Here is a 20,629-nt window from a genome sequence, read left to right as displayed (position 1 = left end):
TTGTATCTGCTGTCCAATGCACCAAAAATCTTGTCGAAGCTGAAGCCACGGCACTGCTACTACTGTTCTCAAACAATAGATTTCTGTAAGTTTGTGAGAACTGGAGTGATTGTATCCAGCAGTCTGCATCTTTCTTAGCAGCCCCTTAACAGCCCACAAATAGCACTCAACAATTATCTTTCACGAAAAGAACCCCCCTCCATGTGCCAGATTGATTTATAGGACCGGATATTGCATGGCCACGCACAGACTAGTTTTCGTGCTTTCTTTTATCCTTTTGTTTTTATACGCAGTCTTCGGGGTTGCCGTTACTCGGCGAGGGTCTCCGCTCGTGGTTGCCGGCTCGCTGGGTCCCAGCGTTTCGAGCCCTCCGAAGATTAGCTGGATGGCCCAGGCCCACAGAAAACGACAGCGGCGGATCAAGCGACTCATTTTAGTGAAAGAACGATCGCTTGAAGTAACACCAAGGAGTGGGGACCGCTCTTGGCTCTTTTATATAGTCAATTGTTATCACAAAAACCCATAACAGCATAAATACTGGTAATTTGTGCTCAATGTGGTCACACTTATTTGTCTTAATCAGTGATCGGTGAACAGACATTGAATGAAGGCAAGTGGGGGCTGACAGTGGCTTTGAGGGGGTGGGGGGGGGGGGGGGACCGCCTATTTCACCATAATATATGCGCGGAATCGGAAGCATAGCCAACAGGTGGCACACAGGACGTGTGCCCCTCCCGACATGTCTTTCTGCACAGAGCATTAATGACAGTCGACCACATCTGGCTGGCCTGTACCAATTTCAGAACAAGAACAAGCCTCCACCTTTTAAAAAAAAAAAAGCCCGGTTACGCCACTGCACATTTGAAAGCCAGCCTGTCACATGCTTTATTCGATAAAAAGTTGTGCAACTTTTCCTTTATCCTTTGGAGTACTTTTTTTCTCACTTATGCACTTGCGAACCAAGCACCATAAGACGTAACCGTGATAACAGGATTGATAACAGGATAAAAAAACTTGTTGAGGGGGAGTTGGTGCATATTAACACAAATGGCATAACTGCGTACACACGTATAAATCAGACACACACACAGATATCCCCTTCAGTGTGTTGAAAATCAAAAACACCAATGCTTACCCAATGGGACGAATACAAATTATACAAGTTGTATTCGTCAAATATACTTATGCAACTTATAAAAAAATCGACACAAGTTTGATACCCCCCCCCCCACACACACACATTCATTGAGTCCGAAAGAGAGCTCGGCAATCATATGGAGAGGAAAAAGAACTAGCACGGGGCGTAACACAAAAACTTTGAAGCGCGAAAAAAAAAATGGCAACGTTGGCACTAAATTGAGGATTCTTACACCGTGACCGTGCAAGTCATGAAATAGCGACACTGACAAGTTTTGAAACCTAATCTGGTTGCTTCTACGTTGCTAAGCAGCTAGGTTGTTTTTAGGTAGATACTCGGCGCAGAGAGGTTCGATTTAAGCCACAGACACGGCGTTGATGGTTGCATGGCGTATGCCTTCCATCGCTTCGGGTCTTTTGGCAGCCATTTCTCGGCCCTAGCTGTTGGATTCTTGGAATTCAGTGGAACAGTGACGACGAGTAGGGGCATTTACCAAATAGCTGTGGCTCATATCCGTCTATTTATGGTAGGCCGCCAAGTGTTTATGGGGCACACTCTTTTATGATGAAAATACTCTCTTTTTTTTGTTTTTGTTAAGGGGTGAATAAGGAAGCATTTGCTCAACAATCTCACCGTGAAAAAATAAACACGAGCATACCAGTGCATGGAGAACGATGGGGGAGCGCACCCAAGGAGGTTGACTTGTGGACGCTGGGCGTGCACGTTTGGGAGTTTTTGTTGTCTCATGAGCGCAGCAAAATAATAATAATAATAATCAATCAGCTGCACGTAGCATACACTGATGAAACAGACAAGCTGTCGGCTTACAAAAAAAAGCTCTTCCTGTGCCGATCATTTTATCTGCTTGAAGGAGAGAGAGCGCTGGCAGGAGAAGTGGCACCAACCCGTTTCCGATCTACAACGGCCCTCAGACCAGTGCCGGTGCTGCCCAGGCATCACCGCCTCGACTACGAACAGTGTCGCTATAACAGGAGCATCATGGGAAGTGTGACAGGAACGCGAGATGCTAGTGCCTTCAAAGGATGTTGACCCAAGCTTTCCGGGAAGTAACCAGCTCTTGGAATGCAACTTCGGTCACCCTTATCGTTAAAGACTATGCATGGCCATAACCCTGCACATTTAACGATGACGTGACGAGCGGGAGTGGGAGCAAAGGTATGCCCCCACTTGCGTTCGGACAAAGGCAAGATTTCATTTGTTGCACACGTAACATTGCCACCAATTAACCTGCTAAGAAGCCTAAGATAACATATCCAGAAAATAGTAAAAAGCATTTCTTTATTCTAAGTTGCGCATAACTTAAAAGACTCGGAAGGCGCTTCGTCACATGAAAGCATTCGAAGTAAGCGGATTTGTTCGTTTTACGGACACACGCACAAACGATCGCCGCACCACCGGCGAGCGTCTACGAAAACCGCTGCACAAACTGCGCTAACGTGTAGACCTTGCCTATGCCTACTGCTTCGTCGACGCTAATGAAATCATCTATATTGTTATCACACGAGTTGGTCTGGATGCAGGGATAAGGTGGAGGTGGTTTGAGCCACGATCCATCTGAAGTTCGCATGCGAGAGCGATCCGAAGCAAACTTGTCCAGAAATTCGGCTGCGCTGATGACACGGAACATTTGCACGAACTCGGGGTTGATGGCTGCGTGCGGCCTGAAAGCCTCTCGCACGTACACGTCGAACTCCTCGGGGAAGTTGAGCGTCGTGTCCAAGTCGTAGACGAGGGAAGGTCCACAGCGACCTGGCGGCGGACTGTACAGAAAGATCACGTGGTAGTCCCACAATGACATGCCGTCGGCACGCGAGCTGCTCTTCTGACACCAGATGGGCACGGCTTGGCGCCGGTTGGACACGAAGGCGACGAAACAGTGTGGCAACAACTCTAGCTGACAAGCCCGCGTCAGCTCGCAAAGTTTCCAAACGTTCTCCTCGCAGTAGCATGCCGTGTACATGCACTGGTTGGCCTCGGGGATCGCCAGGTCCCTGGGAGTGTCCGACATTGCGGCGCTGCCGACAACGAACCGATCACCACTGCACCGACTACACTGCCACAGTTCACAGGGTTCACAGCACCACCACAGAACACCTACCTATACAGCACCACTGCGGCAGACTTGCTTCAGGGTTCACAGCAGTGCTCGCGGATTACAACGAATACCTCATGCTGTTCTCTCATGATTACTAACCAGACGAACAGTGATGACACCGATCTCCACGGCGGTCAGCAAACGCACCATGGTAAACAGGCACAGCTGATATCCATCAAGAGGCGCTGCCCGCGGGCGCTGTTACCAACGTTAAATACGCGTATGCCTGCCGCACGAAAAAAAAAAAAAAGCTGCCACACCCTTTCCTTCCTTCATTTTGAAAATGTTCTCGGTCGCTAGCGTCACCTGTGGCGGACGGTGCAACAACGCAACACTTTGCATAGCCTCCGAAAGAGTAGTGCAGAGTTGCAGGTCTCGAACAATTCTCGACTGACGCGCCCCTATCGGCTGCAGATGAAAAACGCTTAGCTGGTACATAGCCTCCTCTATAACTAGGAGGCTATGGCTGGTACTGCCTGTCGCCGTGATTATGGATGGATGGATGGATGCTATGAGCGTCCCCTTTATAACTGGGTGATGACAAGTATGCCACCAAGCTCAACAAAAAAAAAAAAAAAAAAAATTATAGTGTCGGTCGCGAGCGCCACCGCTCGGAGCTTGTTTAAAACTGACGGCAGGAAACTCCGCTGGGAGCGCGAGCCATTCCTCAGGCATTTTAAAGGAGGCGTTGGTCAGGACTATCACGCGATAAACACTATGGTTGTATGAGCACTTTTTGGTCATTATCTTCTCTGTGCAATTGTTTTGAAGTAACACAACCAAACCACCAAACTAAGAACAATATTCCGGGGGGCATGAGTCTTTCTCCCCCTTCCTCCTTTCCCATAAGCAGTAGTGTAATTAGTGTGGGGATTTAAACTTGACATAACCTCCTCGGACCCCATGCATGCCTTGCCTGTCTCCGTGCATCCAAATGTCCGTGTTTTGAACACGTCTTTGCGTTTCCTTGGCGGTAGAAGAAAAATCAGAGTCCTTTTAGGAGCTTTAACAATTTATGCAAACTAAAAGTCAATAGCACACTCTGCGAACCATCTGTCAAACACAACAAATCAACTGTACATATAAAATTTTGGCACAATTAGTTTACATTATGCTCGACAGATGGCAAGGCAAGCTTTAAGCTTCTTAATATATTAAACTTTTTGAGGCAGCTTTTATGATTTAAGGAGCCAAATATTGCACCTATGAACGGTAAATATCTCTGACTCGCTCAGCTGGTTGGCGCCTCGGGAGGCAGCGCAGCAGCAGCAGCAACTTCACAAGCTCAGGTTCTGTGACAAGCTCCGCAGTAGCTGTTTTGTGCTCCGCAATAACCACATGGAGTGATCGTCATGGCGGAGAGTTTCTGTTTCCGTCCGCTGGTCATCGACGTGGTCGAACCCATAGGTAAGACGGCTTGCTTTTGTTCTCACGAGTACGTCCGCATGGGCCGGCAATTCATTCGGTGCCCTCGAGGGTCTTCCGTTCGTTGATGTCGTGCCACACATCTGCTGCAGGTTCAGTCGTGCCCAAACCTCGCAGTGGTCACAGAATAGTTGCCAGCGGTGCCACTGTGTACGCTTTCGGAGGATACAACCCCGACAACGCGGGTGAAAATCACAGCAGTACGTTGTTCAAGGAGGTAAATATACGCGGTGTGCTTGAACCTTCGCGCTTTGCGGGCTGTCGTTCAAGTGACACTCCAATTTCGCAGTTTCTTGCGAATATTCGTTGTTTTATTTAGCCTTCGCTCCTAGATTGCATTCACTCTAGCCCGCTTTGTAGTCATATGTCAGATACCTTTGTACACTTTTGGAGATATATGAAAGCAACGCTAGCTGTGATGGCTTTGTTTGCAGCGTCTCTCATCCATTTCGTTTGCTTATGCATTCACGTGGTCTCTTGACAGCTATGGATGTTCAACTCGTACACTAAGCGGTGGACGAACCTCTCCATGACAGGCAATGTACCGACGGAGCTTGTCTCACACGCTGGTGAGTCCTGGTGACTGCTCTTGCGCTGACAGTCGCGCGGCTCATGACGATTACCGTTATTTACGAAACATACCGAGAGATCAGGGCATCAATACAGGTGCACTGCAGCCACTGCTCGGCCACGAGGCTCGTGCGATTGTATGGGCGATCGATAATTAAGTTGCGCATTTCGCTTTCTGGCGGCCAGTTAAATTCATAAAGAAGTGCCTATTTCGTACGGGCGGTCCAGCTTACCCGCACTGCCATTAATGCCAAACACGTGTGATTCACGTGGCTGATGATCATGCGAAGTACAGTTCTTCTTCTTTTTTTAAGATTCTTTGAAGACAAAAAAAATCAAGCAATGAATGTCCGGAATTAGAACATGCTTGGCCCATCATAATATTACATATGTGTGAAAGCCTGACATCCCACTTAAATGTTTATTTTTTTGTTTTGGGGAAAGAAATTTCGTATTGCTCTTAGTGTTCAAGCCTTTCACTACTAATAAACAGGTACAAGTGCCGGTTTAGCACCAGCATATCTTTTTGTGGCATGACATAAAAAAAAAAACGGAGCAGAGCATGTGATCTGTTTACTTCCTAGTGGGTTAGTTAAACCAACTAGCCCAAAATAGAGCCTTAAGGACTGAGTTATAGCTAAATATCTGTGAGTAGTGCACCACTTCAATGCTCCTCAGTGCCATTCTAGTGTTTGGATCCAGAGGGGTCTTGTGTTCCAATTGCACGTGGCCAATTTAATCATGATAGGCTCATTTCAAACCTGGCTGAAGTTTAATGAAAAGTGCTTTTTGTTGCAGTATTGCAAATGGTAACTGTAATATGTTATAACGATTGTTTGGGTTTAATGTCCCAAAACCACGATATGATTATGAGAGATGCCGTAGTGGAGGACTCTGGAAATTTAGACCACCAGGGGTTCAACATGCACCTAAATCTACATACAGAGGCCTCAAGTGTTTTCGCCTCCATTGAAAATGCGGCCGACGCGGCCGGGATTCAATCCCATGACTAGTGGGTCAGCAGCTGAGTACCTTAACAACTCGACCACCATGGTGGGTTCAAATCGTAACTGTGCTTTTTCAACTGCTGACTAGTGGTCGTAAGAAAAGAAGACATGTAGCTTGAATACGGACCCCAATATTTTAGAATCGTTTCCCTTTTTCAGCGCTGCTGCCTCTCTACTGCATCTTTTGTAGAATGTTGTCAGATGCTGTTTACACTTTGGAACCACTTAGCAAGTTCTTTTGTTTAGAGAAGAAAGCAGTCCACTTGCCACAAACACCAGCTATATTTTTTTCACCACTTATGACACTCTGTTTGGAAAGTGTACAGTGTGCACACACGAAAGAGAATGTAGGAGGAGATGACAAACAAGCTGCTCTTCCAGTAGTCTTTGTTCATGTCTGCACTGAAAACTTTCTATAATGATTTCCTGAACACTCTTCCACTTCTCTATACTTTCACATTAAGCATTTAACATTTCTAGGGGCACTGGGTATGTCGTGTCTCTATATTTATATGATCGTGAAACAAAACTGCACATATGGAAGACTGGCCCGGTTGAAACGTCGGGGCAAAGCTAGAATGAAGTTTTCCTGAATTTTTTTTTGCTTGAATATTTTTAGTTGATTTATGAACTACTTTTGCGTTGCACGATTACTCTTGTATTCTGGTCTTGAAATGAAGTAACCTTGGTTTTCTGCAGGAGCTTTATCGGAACCATCATGAATTGTAACAGAGTGTAAATTCTATGCCTCCACTTATTGCAGTTTAGCAGCTTTTATTTTTTTGCTAGTACTGTTTTATTCGCCTGGACAACTTGTTCCTACACAGAACTTCCATCTTTTTAACAACACTGGACAGAAATTAATGGCAATTTTCGCTTCCTGCATGACCAGCTCTGCTGCATCACGACAAGATGCTTGTGTATGGAGGCACAGGCGTGCCTTTTGGGGAGCGAATTTCCAACCGGCTTTATGCATTCAACCTGCGAAGCCACCACTGGGTCCATGTGCCAACCAGTGGTGATCTTCCCTACGAACAGTACGGACAGGTAAGCTGGCTGACCAGTGGTTTCGTTTGGAGATGTTTTACAACGAGGCAGTTCTCTTGCTCGCACAGTAGAATCTCAATGATACAAATTCCAAGGTTGTTTTGAATGGACTATAAAATACTCCATAATTCGGTGTTTAAAAACGGTTCCCCCATCCACCAAGGATGATACAAATGTGCGATGATGGACCGCTGCATGCCAGCGGCTAAACAGGGCTTGCCTGTGCGAGGAAGGCCCATTCACTCTTGGCCTCGGTGGTAGTGAATGCGGCAAAACTCGCCGGAATTTTCCTTGTTTTAGTGGCCTTTTTTGGCAACCTGGCTTTGGCAACACCGGCTGCTCTAGCCCTGGCTCTAGCTCTCAAACCACGTGATGCAAACAACCAGCCGCTAATTCAATTCAACTAGGCGGCAAAGGCGTTGGCGATAGATTGTGTCGGCGCTATCGCGAAATACCCGTGCAGCACGTCAAAGCTTACGGCCTTGACAAGGATGCATTCGAGAGCCTGGTTTAGATCATGATCTATGAGAACACCGTAAGTAGAAGAATGTGCAGCAGCAGTGAGTCGGCATACCCTAGCGTGTCTCGCTTTTGCACTACCGGCTGAATCGTTTGCCGCTGCTACGTCCGCTCGTGTCGTTTCTGCTGGCGTATCTTCCGAAACATTAGTAGATAAACTGTTTCATTTCAGTGCTTTTCGTGCATAACTAGAACTCGTTAGAAACTTCAATGCTTGGGAAATGGGCAAAACATAATTGATTCTCAAGTGGCGATGGCAGGGGTGGCATATACGAGGGGCAGAACGAATGTGAACGTTTCTGACGGGCGCAGACAATTTTTCCAGCCGCTCTGGCGTTCTTCCTTCAATTCTCCAGTGTGAATTCGCCAGGACTGATTTTTACTCCCGGTGCAGTTTTCCGGCCTCATGAGCGGCGAAGCGAGTGAATTTCCAATGAGTTTCGCTGCTATCGCTCCCTTTGACGTCAAGTGTCATCGTGCCGCACCAGCAGCATAAGTGAGGGAACCGCGGCACTTTATTGAGAACCAGCAGCATAAGTGAGGGAACCGCGGCACTTTATTGAGAAATGTTAACGGCAGGAAAGTTAAAAAAACATCATAGACTTTTTTTAAGCAAAATATAGTTGCCAATAAACTTCTTGTTCATCTTCAATATTAGCTTCAACTTGCTTTTGGTCCATACGAATTCGCTATGATACAAATATTTTGTTTGCTCCCTTCGAATTCGTATCATCGAGATTCTGCTGTATTTACAACTGAGAAGAGTGGCTTGCTGGGCTGTGTCAGGCAGAAAGGCCGCTGTTTAAATAACAGATTATTAGATTGTAATGCTTCATTGAGGAGACCACTTAGTTGAAGCCTTTCATTGCAGTGTAGGAGGTGTGGCTGTGCTTTTTCAGTCAGAAGCTAAGGGGTTCTCAAATTAACAAAGAAGGTTGGACAAGAAATTGAAGATGCATATTTTCTTAGGGGGGTACTGACACAAAAATTTTGGCCTGGCGTTTTTTTTGCTGCAATGTGTCCCTGGAGGCCTGTCAGTCATAATACGACACTGCAGAATGACTGAAAGCTGGGCCAGTTGGTGACAGTACTTAAGCATATTTTAGCTCTATGCACTACTATGCAGACACAAGAAAAGAAGGGTACGGTTTGTGCCTTCTTCTTTTATGTCTGCGTAGTTGCGTGCCGAGTTAAAATATGTTTAAATAACATGACACATTGTTTTCTGCAGCGTGTGACAGATAATTAATTACAGGGTCGTTATTGCTGACCAGTGTCAGTTTCGGCTTCAAAACCGAGAAGCCACCAGGTGCAACTATCGCCACCTAGCGGCTGCAACACTCAACCATGTCAGCACACAGAACTGTGATGCACTTTCGCGTGGTTCACATCAAGAAGTTTATCCGAACAAAAATAGGACAGCAATGTCATCAAACACAAAACTTGAACTCTTGCATTGCGGCTACAGACCCCCGAGCAGTTGCTCTGTAATAGTCCGCTAAAGCAAGCAGGACAAAAAAAAAAAAAAAGGCGACTTTGACTTCGTCATAACTAGCTGCAGCGTGCTCACATGAGGAAAGTAGGGGGTCTCCAAGGATTCCCTTTGAGAGTGTCAATAGTGTGTTGGAATCGATCGCTCAAGCAAACTTCAAGATTAATTAAAATAAGAATACCTTCCGAGCTATATTTGCTATTGATATTTTGCAGATGATATACGCATGTTAATGGGAATCGATCCGGCAGGCTACCTTGGCCACAAATTTTTGTGTCTGCACCCCTTTAACATATCTGCTGAGACGCTCATAGCAAAGTGATCTATCATGGTTCATGCAACTGAATTACATTCCTGAGTGCTAACCCATTTGAATGAAACCTCATGTCTTCACATTTAATTATAACCACGTGACTCTTTGCACGAGTGTGTGTGCATTACATGCATGCCTTTCGATGTGCGTTTGGCCTGTCTTTGTCCCCTTTTTTTTCTTTCTCTCTATTTTTTATAAGTTACAACTCTGAATGTCTGACAAGGCTCTATGTAGCTTTCTTTGGTTGACACGTTGACACATGTATAACTTTCTAGCTGTTGTTTTAGTAGAAGCTTTTTTCAGCTATGACTTGTTACATGTGGTGCGCGATTCCTCTTTCTTTTAGGCCATGTGCTGTCACAAAGGCTACCTGTATGTCCTTGGAGGCACAACAGGTTTTGAGTACTCCATGGATGTCCACCGGTTGTCTCTGGATGACCTCACGTGGAAGCGTCTTCACTGTGAATTTAGGCCTACACGAAGGTGACCGGGCTTCCTTGCTTTTTGTTGCCATTTTTGTGGCTGGGCACATGACTCTGTGCCCTGTATATTTGTCCTCTACAGCATAGTCAGTGGATGAATGAGCACTCGTGATGTGGTTAAGCAGCAACGAGGAAAAATGTGTGCTTGTCACCACGAGTGTCGTTTATACTGCCTGTCCTCTGCCTCCTGCATAGCCTCTGCACAAAAGTTGCGTTCCTTGCTTTTATTCTTTTTTCCTAAGCAGGCAACATAGTTTTTCAATTGAAAGCATAGAGCAACTCGTGATCAGTTCAAGTGGTGCTTTCAAGCTTTGTGCCCAGCGGTTGTGAGAAAATGGGCTGGCTTGTTGAAACACACACTAATATGTGTGAAAACTCTTTCTACGACTGTCTCGAATGGCATGTTTCTCTCTACTCGAGTTCAATATTTCAGTAACATTCTACCACAACCAGTCAGCAGTCTGACTTCTGTCTTGTTTTGCATTCAATATATGCTGGGTTTCGAACAGCAGGTTCACATTGCTTGTGTCTGGGCTGTGCTAAAGTTCTATGCTTTATGAGCATAACGTTCCTGTGCACTTTGCAGATATCGTCATGAGCTCGCTGTCTATGAGGATCGGATTATTGTCCTTGGAGGTGGCACGGCGCATGACAGTCTGCCCCTGCGCAAGCTGCCAGCATTCAACACAATCACTCTTTGGTGGGAGTCCCTGTCCACGGCACCTGATCCGGGGCACGGTGAGCATGGAATGCCAATTATCGTATGTGCTTGCGCAATCCTTGCACTTACATAATTATCGCACCGCAGACATCGCCCAACGAAAATACGATTTCTTTTTTTCCTCGAGTAATTATCGCGCCCCCAAAAACTGCCGCAATAATGTTGTCTGCTCGTTACAATCACTGATGATGATAGCACAGGTCGTTTGGCGCCGTCTCTTAAGCATCAAGCGTACTATTATTGCACGGAGATTCAAGCCAAGCCAAAGTGGCAAGTGCACGTTGCGGTGTGTTTTATATGTTGTGTCAGTAAACTTGTCATGTTATGGGGCGATACTGAAGCTACACGGCTGCTTTTAAGTTGAAAGAGATAGATCATGCACTAAACAACGGCAACAGGGCCGCTGAAAGGCCCTTCAAAGTCTACGAGTTTTGTGTCCGCTACTGGTGACGGCAGCTGAAAGCCACCAGGACGAGTTGAGTCTGCCGTGTGTGTATAAAACTGGAATTGATGGTAAACTTCATTTCTTCAGAAGGAAACCGCGGACGATTCTGTTAAATAGCTATCAGCCCAATACTGACGTCCTACACTTACCTTTTGAGTGCTCCCATTGAGTGAGGGACGCTACCACTACGCCCGCAATGCCCACAATCTTGGCGTACAGTATTCTAATTCCCGACTATTTGCTCGCACTTTTTGTGTCTCAAATAAATCTTGCTTTGTGTTGAACCTGTGCTTTTATTGGTGAGGTAACTTTAAATTAGTACTTCTCAAAGCTTGCTGTTAGTTGCTGGTGTGAGAATCCCAATTTTCCGCCACTTGGTTTTCTTTTTCGCTCTGTACGTTTTCGTGGAAAGCTTTCCCCGCGTAATTCTCGCATCGGTTTCCGCCGTTTGCATCGGTTTTCCGCCAAAAAAAAGTGTGAGGATTATTCGAGTAAATACGGTACTGCAACTTCATTGGCAACGTTATTATTGCAGCCAAATTTCTCCTGTCATTGTAGTAGGCGGAGGCAGTACTCATCCTGCCTTGATATAGCCTGCCTTCATTCATGAGAACAGACTTCTTAGGCAATAAAAGTAAAAATTGGAATCATGCACTTTTTTCTGCTGGCATATAAAGCACAGTTTCATGAAACCCGGAAATGTCGCATGCCAAAAAGTATACTTTCTTCCTTTTTACATTTTTTTTACCCCAGTGTGAAAGTCAAATGACATAAAACCAACTGAAATATAGCCTATCGAACAATTTTCTGTAAGCTGCTTTCTGCATCAGAATTAAACCGTGACGCATAATTTGTGCAGAGAACTTGATGCCACTGCCCCAACATTTGGGCATGTACACTCAAACATTTAATATAACGAAACTGGTAAGAACGAAATGTCAGTTATGACGAAGTAAATTAATATTTCTTGTCATATACATAGTGTCAGGATTAAGCCTTTATGACAAATTTTCGGATATAAGGAACTAAGGAGCTTATTTTCATGTAAGATGCAACTTTGTTATAGTAAGGTTTGAGTGTACTTCAATGATACACAGCTGGACTGTTATGTGGGGTTTGTTGATCGATGTTAGCAAGAAGCTCTGTCAGATAGGTCCAGCAGGCATAATCGATTGCAAGCCTTAGCTGTAGTGTTGAGACTCTGTGTATTTTTTCTTATCAGCAGCATAATGACATCACTGGTATTCGAGCTCTATCCATGCAATGAACTGCATCATTTTCGTGTGTGAACATTTGGTTGAGCCCCGTCTGATCCATGTCACTGCTTTGTCCATCTGCCACACAGTCTCCATTTCGATGCTTGCAGGTTTCCCCGCAAAGCGAAGATGCCACAGCAGTGTTCAGTACCGCAACTGTAAGTTGGTATTTTTCCCCTAGCAAAATACATTTCAAAGCTTTTCTCAACTGCTTTGATAAAAGGCCAGTCAACAGGCTTCGACCTTTTTTTTACACCTCCTAAAGAAGCTCGGTAATACGTAAAGTAGACAACAACGATCACATTTTCCGAATACTACAACGCCCCTAAAGCCTATATTACAAAAAAGAAGTACCACGCTCCTTTCCTATGCCTGCCAATCCTCCTTTCACGCGCAGTGACGCAAAGTCGCAAATGGGCAACTTCACGTAGCACGCAGCTCATTCATTGGTCTAAACCAGTCATGACGAAGGGGTACCTTTCCCTTGCCTGTGAGAGGAAAAGGTGGCGAGGCTGTGCAAAAAATTTGAAACCAGCTGAAACCAATGTTCTCCCTGCTCGCCGTCTGCTCTGGCGCCGGCCTTGCAAGCGTCGGCGTTCTCTTGCCGTTCATTGCTTTCCCGTTTGCCATAATTTTGCTTGGTTCTCATACGTGCTCTTCAATCTTTCACTGTCTTTACGAGACGAGCTTTCGCCGTGTTCATGGCATGCTGATTGTGGCTCTGCCACTAACAATGGGCAGGGCAAAGTTTGGGACTCGGCACGCGTTCTGTTCAAGAAAGCATACGATGAAGCTTGTACGCATGGTGAGGCTTTTTCATGTGCCAATGCGTGGGCGACAGTTGCATCAATGCTGAGCAGCTTCTCCTTCGTCTCTTCAAAACGACGACTGCATTGATGCGTATCGTGACACCGAGAATCGGCGCAACGCTTCGTCATCACAAGTTAGCCTGGTGTTGGTGTTTTGTGCTCAAGTGCGCCTAGTACGTTGCGCTCGCTAATTGATTTGGTTACGGTCCCGAACAGTACGACCCCGTCATCGACTGTGCATTTGCCAACACGTTTTTTGGACGTGCGAGGAGTTAATGCGGAGAATAGGGAACGTTTTGCTGTGCACCAAAAGCTCGGCGCTATGTCAGCAACTGACGGCGCTAAGCCGGCTACCAACGGGCAGCGGAGAGAGACTTTTTCCGTGTGAAAAGAGCTCAAGAACAGCTGCAACACAAGCAGGAAAAGCGGAAAAGGAATAAAGTCCTAAAGAAAATTTCTAGCTAGTTTGGAGGGTCATTTTAGACCAAAATATGTGTTCGAAACTTTCAAAGTCTGTTTTCTCAGAATGAATTTTCAGGCCAGTGAGGCTGTTTAGTCTGGTGATATCTCTGTAACTGTTGATCTGATTTTAATCAGATTTGTTTTCTTATGTACCCAAATAAATAACCCACACACTGACAGAGCCGTTTTTTAAATTTATTGCCTGTAATTTGTGATAATTAAAATTTCATTGATAAATGCTGAATGGCAAACACCAAATTCAATGCTTTGCTAAATATTTTCAGCAAGGAAATTAAAAAAAGGGGGCTCTATCCTAGTGTAAAGCGCCCATCCAGGAATCATCGCAGTGAATTTCATGGTGTTATTAAATTCACCAGAGCTTGACTAAAAAACCTATGTGGACTATCCTGATAAATGGCTGTAACTTTGGAACCAGTGAACCCAAATGCATGAAATTTCATGGTTATTCAAATGGCTTTATTATTGGCCTACCCTAAAAATTTCATTAGGATATCTCAACAAACAAAACAGTTGCCCTTCCATGGTAGCCTCCCCCCTTAACTTGAATATTTTCACATGGAATGCATTAGAATACTGCCAGAGATTTTCTGAAAATTCTTTTTTCTGAAATAATCTTTAAACTGACCTTCGTACAGGTGAAAGTTCAGTTTTCCCCTGCATGTGACAGTGCTTTAGGACACAATCGAGCCGTCACCTTTGACACCGCAGGCAGCAGCAGACTTACAGGCTTAGCTAACTTTTGCTGGATAGCTGCCGTGGCTGTTCTCCGGAACTGTGAACCTACACCTCGTTTCATGCCTACGATCCTTAATTTAGCTTATGTGTGTGATCTCTTCTACGCCCAATCTCAGTGTTGTGTTCTATAAGTTTCCTACAATGACATGCCAAGTAGCGGGTCTAACGAGTAGTAACTGCCTCATTGGTAGCGACTGCGGACAATCAAAGTTGCTGTTTGGTGTGGGATCAGAGACTCCAGCAACTTACGTTAATAAGTCTATGCTGCATTCGCATTTCTCTCATCTGGCTTCCTTCCAAAAATCAATTAATGTGGGAGAAAGGATAGGACACATGGTTTTGTCAATTATGCTCAACTTGTGAGACTTTAGGTTGCAGATACCACTGTTTTATATAAACTCTCTCCTGTAAAATATGCTGAGGCTCTCCCAGACACTGTAAACGTATTAATTCTAGTCAAATATTGCAAACTATTGCAAAGTGGTCATTTCTTACTCTGTTATGGCAAAAGTGTTGACATGAAAATGAGAATCTCCCCCATCGTTTCTTTTTTCTGCCACAGCTGTTTTCGTGTGTGGTGGTCATACGGGCACGCAAGTGCTCAATGACGTGTGGAGGCTAGACCTGCCGACCCTCCAGTGGCGCAGGTTGCACATTTCTCTGCCTAGTCCAGTCTACTTTCATGCAGCTGCCGTGACTGAGAGTGGCCAGATGTTTGTCTTCGGTGGTGTCACAGCTGTAGACGGTACGTCTCGCTGCAACAGCCTTTGGTCAATGTGGCTCACTGTGCCCAGCCTGCTAGAACTTTCTTGGCTGGCTCTGTTACAAGCCGCACCCTGGTTGGCTACCCTGCCTCCGAAACAGCTCGCAAGAGACGGTGTTCCCCTCTCCATCCTGGAGAAGCTGCACCAATGAACTCAAGCTTGTGTTGCCAGTGCTGACTATGTGCAAAAAGACATCACCACAAAGGCACACACCTTTGTGTCGGACTTTGGTGAGCCTCTCCATAGAGGCATTGGCGTTTGCAAATAAAAAAAAGAGGAGAGGGTGATTATTGTGCCCTGATGGTTGTATGCAGACAAGCCCTGTTTGACCTGTGGAGGTGTCTCCGCAAAAAATGGATTTGCCAGGCTTGGTAATAGCAGAGAGCAATAAGAGTGCCTCATCCTGAAGGATGGCTATAAGACTTCTACTATTAACAAGCCTTGGCACGAATTCAATATTTTGTGAAGGCAGAGCATTCTTTGCATTCAAACTGGCCACAGCTAAAAACTATTGGAAGTGTACCAATAGCTTGGCCAGAATGTCGCTCTTGTAGTTATGCAAAAAACTTGGATGCAGCTATGGATTGACAAGCGTTTAGATAGTAACATGCGCCAACGCACAGCCAAAGTGGCTGCATTTGCTTGCGTGATTTAAACACTTAATGGCTGGGCAATTTTACTTGGCTGTTAAGAAGGGCGTCAGTTAAATGGGGCTTATAAACTCTTGCAAGCATGCAGGAATGGAAGTGCAATCTCCTAGTGAAAAAAATGAAGTGCAGGCATTTTCTCGCTGCCTGATGATGTATGTAAGGGCATTTCATGTACATATGTGTGTTTGCTGAAGCTGTAAAGTCCAGGGAGAAGGAATGAGTATTTCAGCTCAATGTTACTTCTGATGTGTACAAAATAAAGTCTAACTTATGTTCGCAGCTCATAAGAAGCAAAGATTTATTCCAGGGAAGCCTTGGATCATTCTAATATGAAACAAAATACGGGAACACTCCAGTGCCGTTTATTTAATGCTATATGTTTGCGTATTTTCTGCAAGGTCACTGCATTTGTTAGAGCAAGCACTTGAATGCAGATGTATCCAGCAAACACAAGTGCACTGACATTGACATGCTTGAATGACCACTGGTGTGGTGTCTCCCATGTGAGCTGTTTGTTGATGTTGGAGAAGCTAGTGTATTGTCATGCCAGAGGCATTTCCTTGAGCTCTGTGACATGATCACTCGTACAACCATCACTTCAGTGTTTGGCACCAAAGTGCTGTGGAGGTTACAGATAATTGCAGAGCAAGTGCTCTTTTCGGTTATTGCCTGGAATTGTGCATATACTAAGAATAGGTCACGTATCTCGTATTTTAGGATTGGCGTGCGTTCACTGACCCAGCATATAGTAATAAGCTTTGTTTTGTACGTAGTTTTTCAATTCTAACTAGTTAAACATACAGAGATGTATGCCTTGAAAATTATTTTGAGCAATTAAACATGCAGTGGAATGTGTTCCGCATTCTGCATGGATAGGGGTGTCTTCAATGAGGAGTGCTTGGCGCTTCTATCTGTAGCCTGTCAGCATCTAAAGCCCTTAAAGCCACTAACATCAAGTAGTCAAGCTTAATATAGCATGCCTCATTATCACATATTGTTTTCCTACCTTTCAAAACTTCATAATGAGATTAAATTTAATTTAATAATAAATCCTATGCTAGCAACATTGATATATGACTTTTGGTCGATAGATATTGCTATCGGCTACAAGATTATGCAAACGATGATATATGCTCATGATATGAGAATTAGTAGCAGCAGTCCACACAATTCTGTGGTGCAACGTCGCAGCGCAGTTTATTTGGACACTTCAGCATAATCGCCTCCCTGCCTTCTCTCTTGTTAGCATAATCGCTTTACACCTTTGCTAGACACCCTTCTGCTCAAGGATGTAGCAAGCTGTGAAACTTGTCACCCAGCTTTGGTCATAGTGTTTACAGCACGATGTTATGTGCAGCATAGTAGTAAAATAAAACGTTCTGCAATCCGTTTTCTCAGCATATCTGAATAACACTGAGCAGTGGAATTGTGCAACAATAAAATCTCAACGTCGGCCCATAAATGGAAGGAAAGAAATGGTTACATGCAAACTAGACGGGGACGAGCACGATAAACTACAAAGTCCTTGTCTCGTTCGTGCACAACCTTTTTTTTTCCCCTTTTTTTTTCTCCCCTTTCGAGCATAAACCAACTCACCGAGCATAAATTTTAATAGCCCACAAATTTGCTCGTCATTTGAAGGCCCGTGCGAGGGCTGTCAGGTTTAACGTGACTGTCCGCGAGTGAGCCTAGCCAGGTGACGTCGAGTTAACTTGCATCTATTGTGGACCTAATGAAGTTGTTTTGCTCACTCATTAAGTCATAACTATCAAATAAATAGTACTGCTAAAACATTTAGATTAAAACATTCACCGCATGTGGCTTAAAGAGATGAAAAATTCATCTATACAAAGTATTGCTGTAGCTGGTATTTTGACAGGCACTGTTTTATTCTTCAAGATGCAACTCTGGTGTCCCTTAGTTGCAGCCTTGAAAAAGAATACTCGTCGAAACGCCTGCTCTAGTGATACCCTGTATTGAATTTTTCATCTCAAAGTTTCCATCTTCCCCTGAACTTCTGCCTTGTCTTCATATGTGGCTGTAGCATGGCTATGCGCTTGATCTCATGACTGTTGCACTCTCTGCAAATAATTTTCAATGTTGCCATGAATGATTACGTGTGCAGGTATCAGATGAAAAATTGGATGAGGCCTCTCGAGTTCCATTCACTGTGGTTGTGCCCCCCCCCCCCCCCCCCATTCAGTTCAATTAAGTGTCTTATGGTGCTCTTGTACCCACTGAACTATTTTCCAGGGAAGTCCTATAGGGGCTGGTACATACAGCCTTTGTTGCTTTGTGGAACTAGAAGTAATGCAATACTGTTGTTTACGTGAGAATTCCAGTAAGGGGGGCTCAGGATTTACATCTTATTCAGAGAATGAGGACAGCTTGAAGATACATCAGGCGTTTGTGGTTGTGTCTCAACTCAAACAGCTTACAGAACTATGTTGTTTTTGTTTTATGCAATAACACTTCATGAGAAGAAGTGAGAAGGAACACCCATGCTATTAGACATACAATGGCGTCAAACTTTAATGGTACTACCTGGAAGCTACAGCCAAGAGTGGTTGAGCTTGAGATGTCCTTACAACACACATTTAATCAAGAAAGGGGACTTGACCATGCTTTGGTCAAGCCTCCCCCCCCACACACACACCTTTTTTTTCTACCCATGGCTGTTGTTCACATCTAAATCGTGGGTCTGTGTTTAAAGTTCAAGCAGAAAGTTCCGTGCTGTACGTTTCAATAGTGTGTTGCCATTTTTTCTGCTTATTGTTACATCATGCATGAGTAAATGTTGTTGAACCAAAGACATTTTATGAGTCAGTAAGGATAGTATCAATGAAGCTTTAGTTACACAGCAATGACCATGCTTTAAATGAAGTTATGTGCAAGAGCGATTTATCGAGTAAGCTGTGTCCAAGCATGGTGGCAATGTGCCCATAGTGAAGCTTCCACAGACAGTGCCACCAGGTTTCCCTCCGTGTCATGAGAAGTCCTATAAGTTGGTGTGTGTGCCACGTAGAGGTGTAAATGCAGGACAGTGGCTGCCCCACCGTACAGGAACTTTCATCATTCAAAGAATTTCGTTTTTCTTGAGCGAGGTGTTATTGTTTGTCCTCGCCTCTTCCTAATATTTTTCAAATTGAATTGAAGCAGCAGTTCAAACAATTCATTACTAGTTCACAGAAGTGCTGAATAAATGAAATGTGTGACTTTGGCTTCTTGAGTGATTTGAAGTGGTCATTCTCTTTTCCTCTACAATCTGCTTCAATAGTTCATTAGCATCATAGGTACAATTTTCAAGACCTAGATGATATGTCATGACAAGCAAACATCCTGGAATGGCAAGACCTTGGTGTTTTACTGCATATACTACCTTTGGTATCATATAAATTAAAAAAAAGAGGTCCACCTTTCGAAGGCTAAGATATTCGACGTGAATAGAAATATTAACCGCTCATTGATTTTGTAAGAAGTATTGGTAGAAAAACAAGCAGGGGAAGCATATGAACAACCAAAATCATCAAAACGCGTAGAAATAGTAAAGGTTTTTATGGAAAAATCTAGATGGCCAGAATGTTTGGCTGTACAGTAGAGAAGAAGCGATCCACACGGCCGGCCGCTTGTTACTGCCACACTTCGAAGGGGAAAGTTCATTCACTCAATAGACCGTGCAAAAAGAAAAAAAATATACACACACAGCGTTGTCATCTGTTGTCCTAGTTCGCGGCGGCATATTTCACAGTGCATGAACATAGGAAGAAGGGACAGTAGAAAAAAACTGTGCGGCCTTTTTTTTTTTTTCTTCTACTTTGTCCCTTTTTCCTATATTTGTGCATTTTAAAACACACCATCGTAAACCAAAACCAACTCGCCCAAGCTTCGACAGTAGTCCTGTTTTTTTTTTTTTCTTTTTTGTTTTCTCTCCTGTTTTTCAATATATGTAAAGCCAACACGCCCGGCTATCTTCCTGCAGACCTTTATAGACCAGGACCATGTGATCCGGGCACAAACGTGACATATGTCATTTGTAGAACGAAACAAAATTGTTTACCCTGGCTCAATGTGAAGATTTCAAAACAGGCCCGAGCAGCCCAGAGGCAAGCGTCCTAACTAGTGGCGTACATCATGGGGGGGGGGGGGGTAAGCTAGGGGACACACCCTTTACAAGTCTCCCCCCTTGAGATTTAGCCTTTGAACATCTCTGTAAAAGCAACTCCAGAATCCGATGCGTTTCCAAACAATAATAGTGAAGTACAAAAGTGAAAGCGGGCTTCTGTTCTAAATGGATTTATACAACAAAAAGCTTCTGAAACGTTACGGGTCTTTGTGGGAAACTTCTAATGTGCTTCGAATCTTTACTATGTCCGTCTTTAAACTGCAAAGTAATAAACAATGGCCAATCATCCACTCTTATTTATTTATATGAACTCTCACTCGTACGAACATCAGCTTAAAAAATATTTAAGAATAACGAACTTTTAGAATATCCCTGGTGGTTTTCCTATGCATCTTATCCAAAAGTATTTCAATAAGAAGAACAACTGAATAGGGAATATTTTAGCTAAATGAAAATTACCTGTGGACTCGGGATCATTTAGACCCATTCAATGAAGTTTTGCATCCTGCAGCACAGGAGTAGCACACAGTACAA

At 44.3% G+C, this 20,629-nt stretch overlaps 2 protein-coding genes across 2 annotated transcripts; one reads left to right on the top strand and one right to left on the bottom strand.

Annotated features, from left to right (window-relative positions):
* Positions 1-2,420: 2,420 nt before the first annotated feature.
* tun (N-terminal glutamine amidase tungus) lies at positions 2,421-3,502 on the bottom strand. Its single transcript, XM_037415392.2, has one exon. It carries the CDS (start codon positions 3,165-3,167, stop codon positions 2,565-2,567), a length of 603 nt encoding a protein of 200 aa, XP_037271289.2. The 5' UTR covers positions 3,168-3,502; the 3' UTR covers positions 2,421-2,564.
* Positions 3,503-4,479: 977 nt separating this feature from the next.
* slim (scruin like at the midline) lies at positions 4,480-15,609 on the top strand. Its single transcript, XM_037415391.2, has 8 exons — positions 4,480-4,661; positions 4,772-4,896; positions 5,164-5,248; positions 7,149-7,303; positions 9,974-10,110; positions 10,696-10,847; positions 12,642-12,689; positions 15,121-15,609. Exons 1-8 carry the CDS (start codon positions 4,607-4,609, stop codon positions 15,471-15,473), a joined length of 1,110 nt encoding a protein of 369 aa, XP_037271288.2. The 5' UTR covers positions 4,480-4,606; the 3' UTR covers positions 15,474-15,609.
* The last annotated feature ends 5,020 nt before the right edge of the window (positions 15,610-20,629 follow it).

Source organism: Rhipicephalus microplus, chromosome 9, assembly GCF_043290135.1.
Source record: "Rhipicephalus microplus isolate Deutch F79 chromosome 9, USDA_Rmic, whole genome shotgun sequence".
NCBI classification, from domain to species: Eukaryota; Metazoa; Arthropoda; class Arachnida; order Ixodida; family Ixodidae; genus Rhipicephalus; species Rhipicephalus microplus.
The sequence above is the reverse complement of the archived record's forward strand: the minus strand, read 5'-3'. Positions and strand labels throughout refer to the sequence as shown.

What these genes read in the sequence shown, in the direction of transcription:
- tun (XM_037415392.2), bottom strand. Translation starts at nt 3,167, where the DNA reads ATGTCGGACACTCCCAGGGACCTGGCGATCCCCGAGGCCAACCAGTGC.
- slim (XM_037415391.2), top strand. Translation starts at nt 4,607, where the DNA reads ATGGCGGAGAGTTTCTGTTTCCGTCCGCTGGTCATCGACGTGGTCGAA. An exon ending in GAATTTAGGCCTACACGAAG is followed by an intron (nt 10,111 to 10,695) that starts GTGACCGGGCTT and finishes TGCACTTTGCAG; the next exon opens with ATATCGTCATGAGCTCGCTG. An exon ending in GGCACCTGATCCGGGGCACG is followed by an intron (nt 10,848 to 12,641) that starts GTGAGCATGGAA and finishes CGATGCTTGCAG; the next exon opens with GTTTCCCCGCAAAGCGAAGA.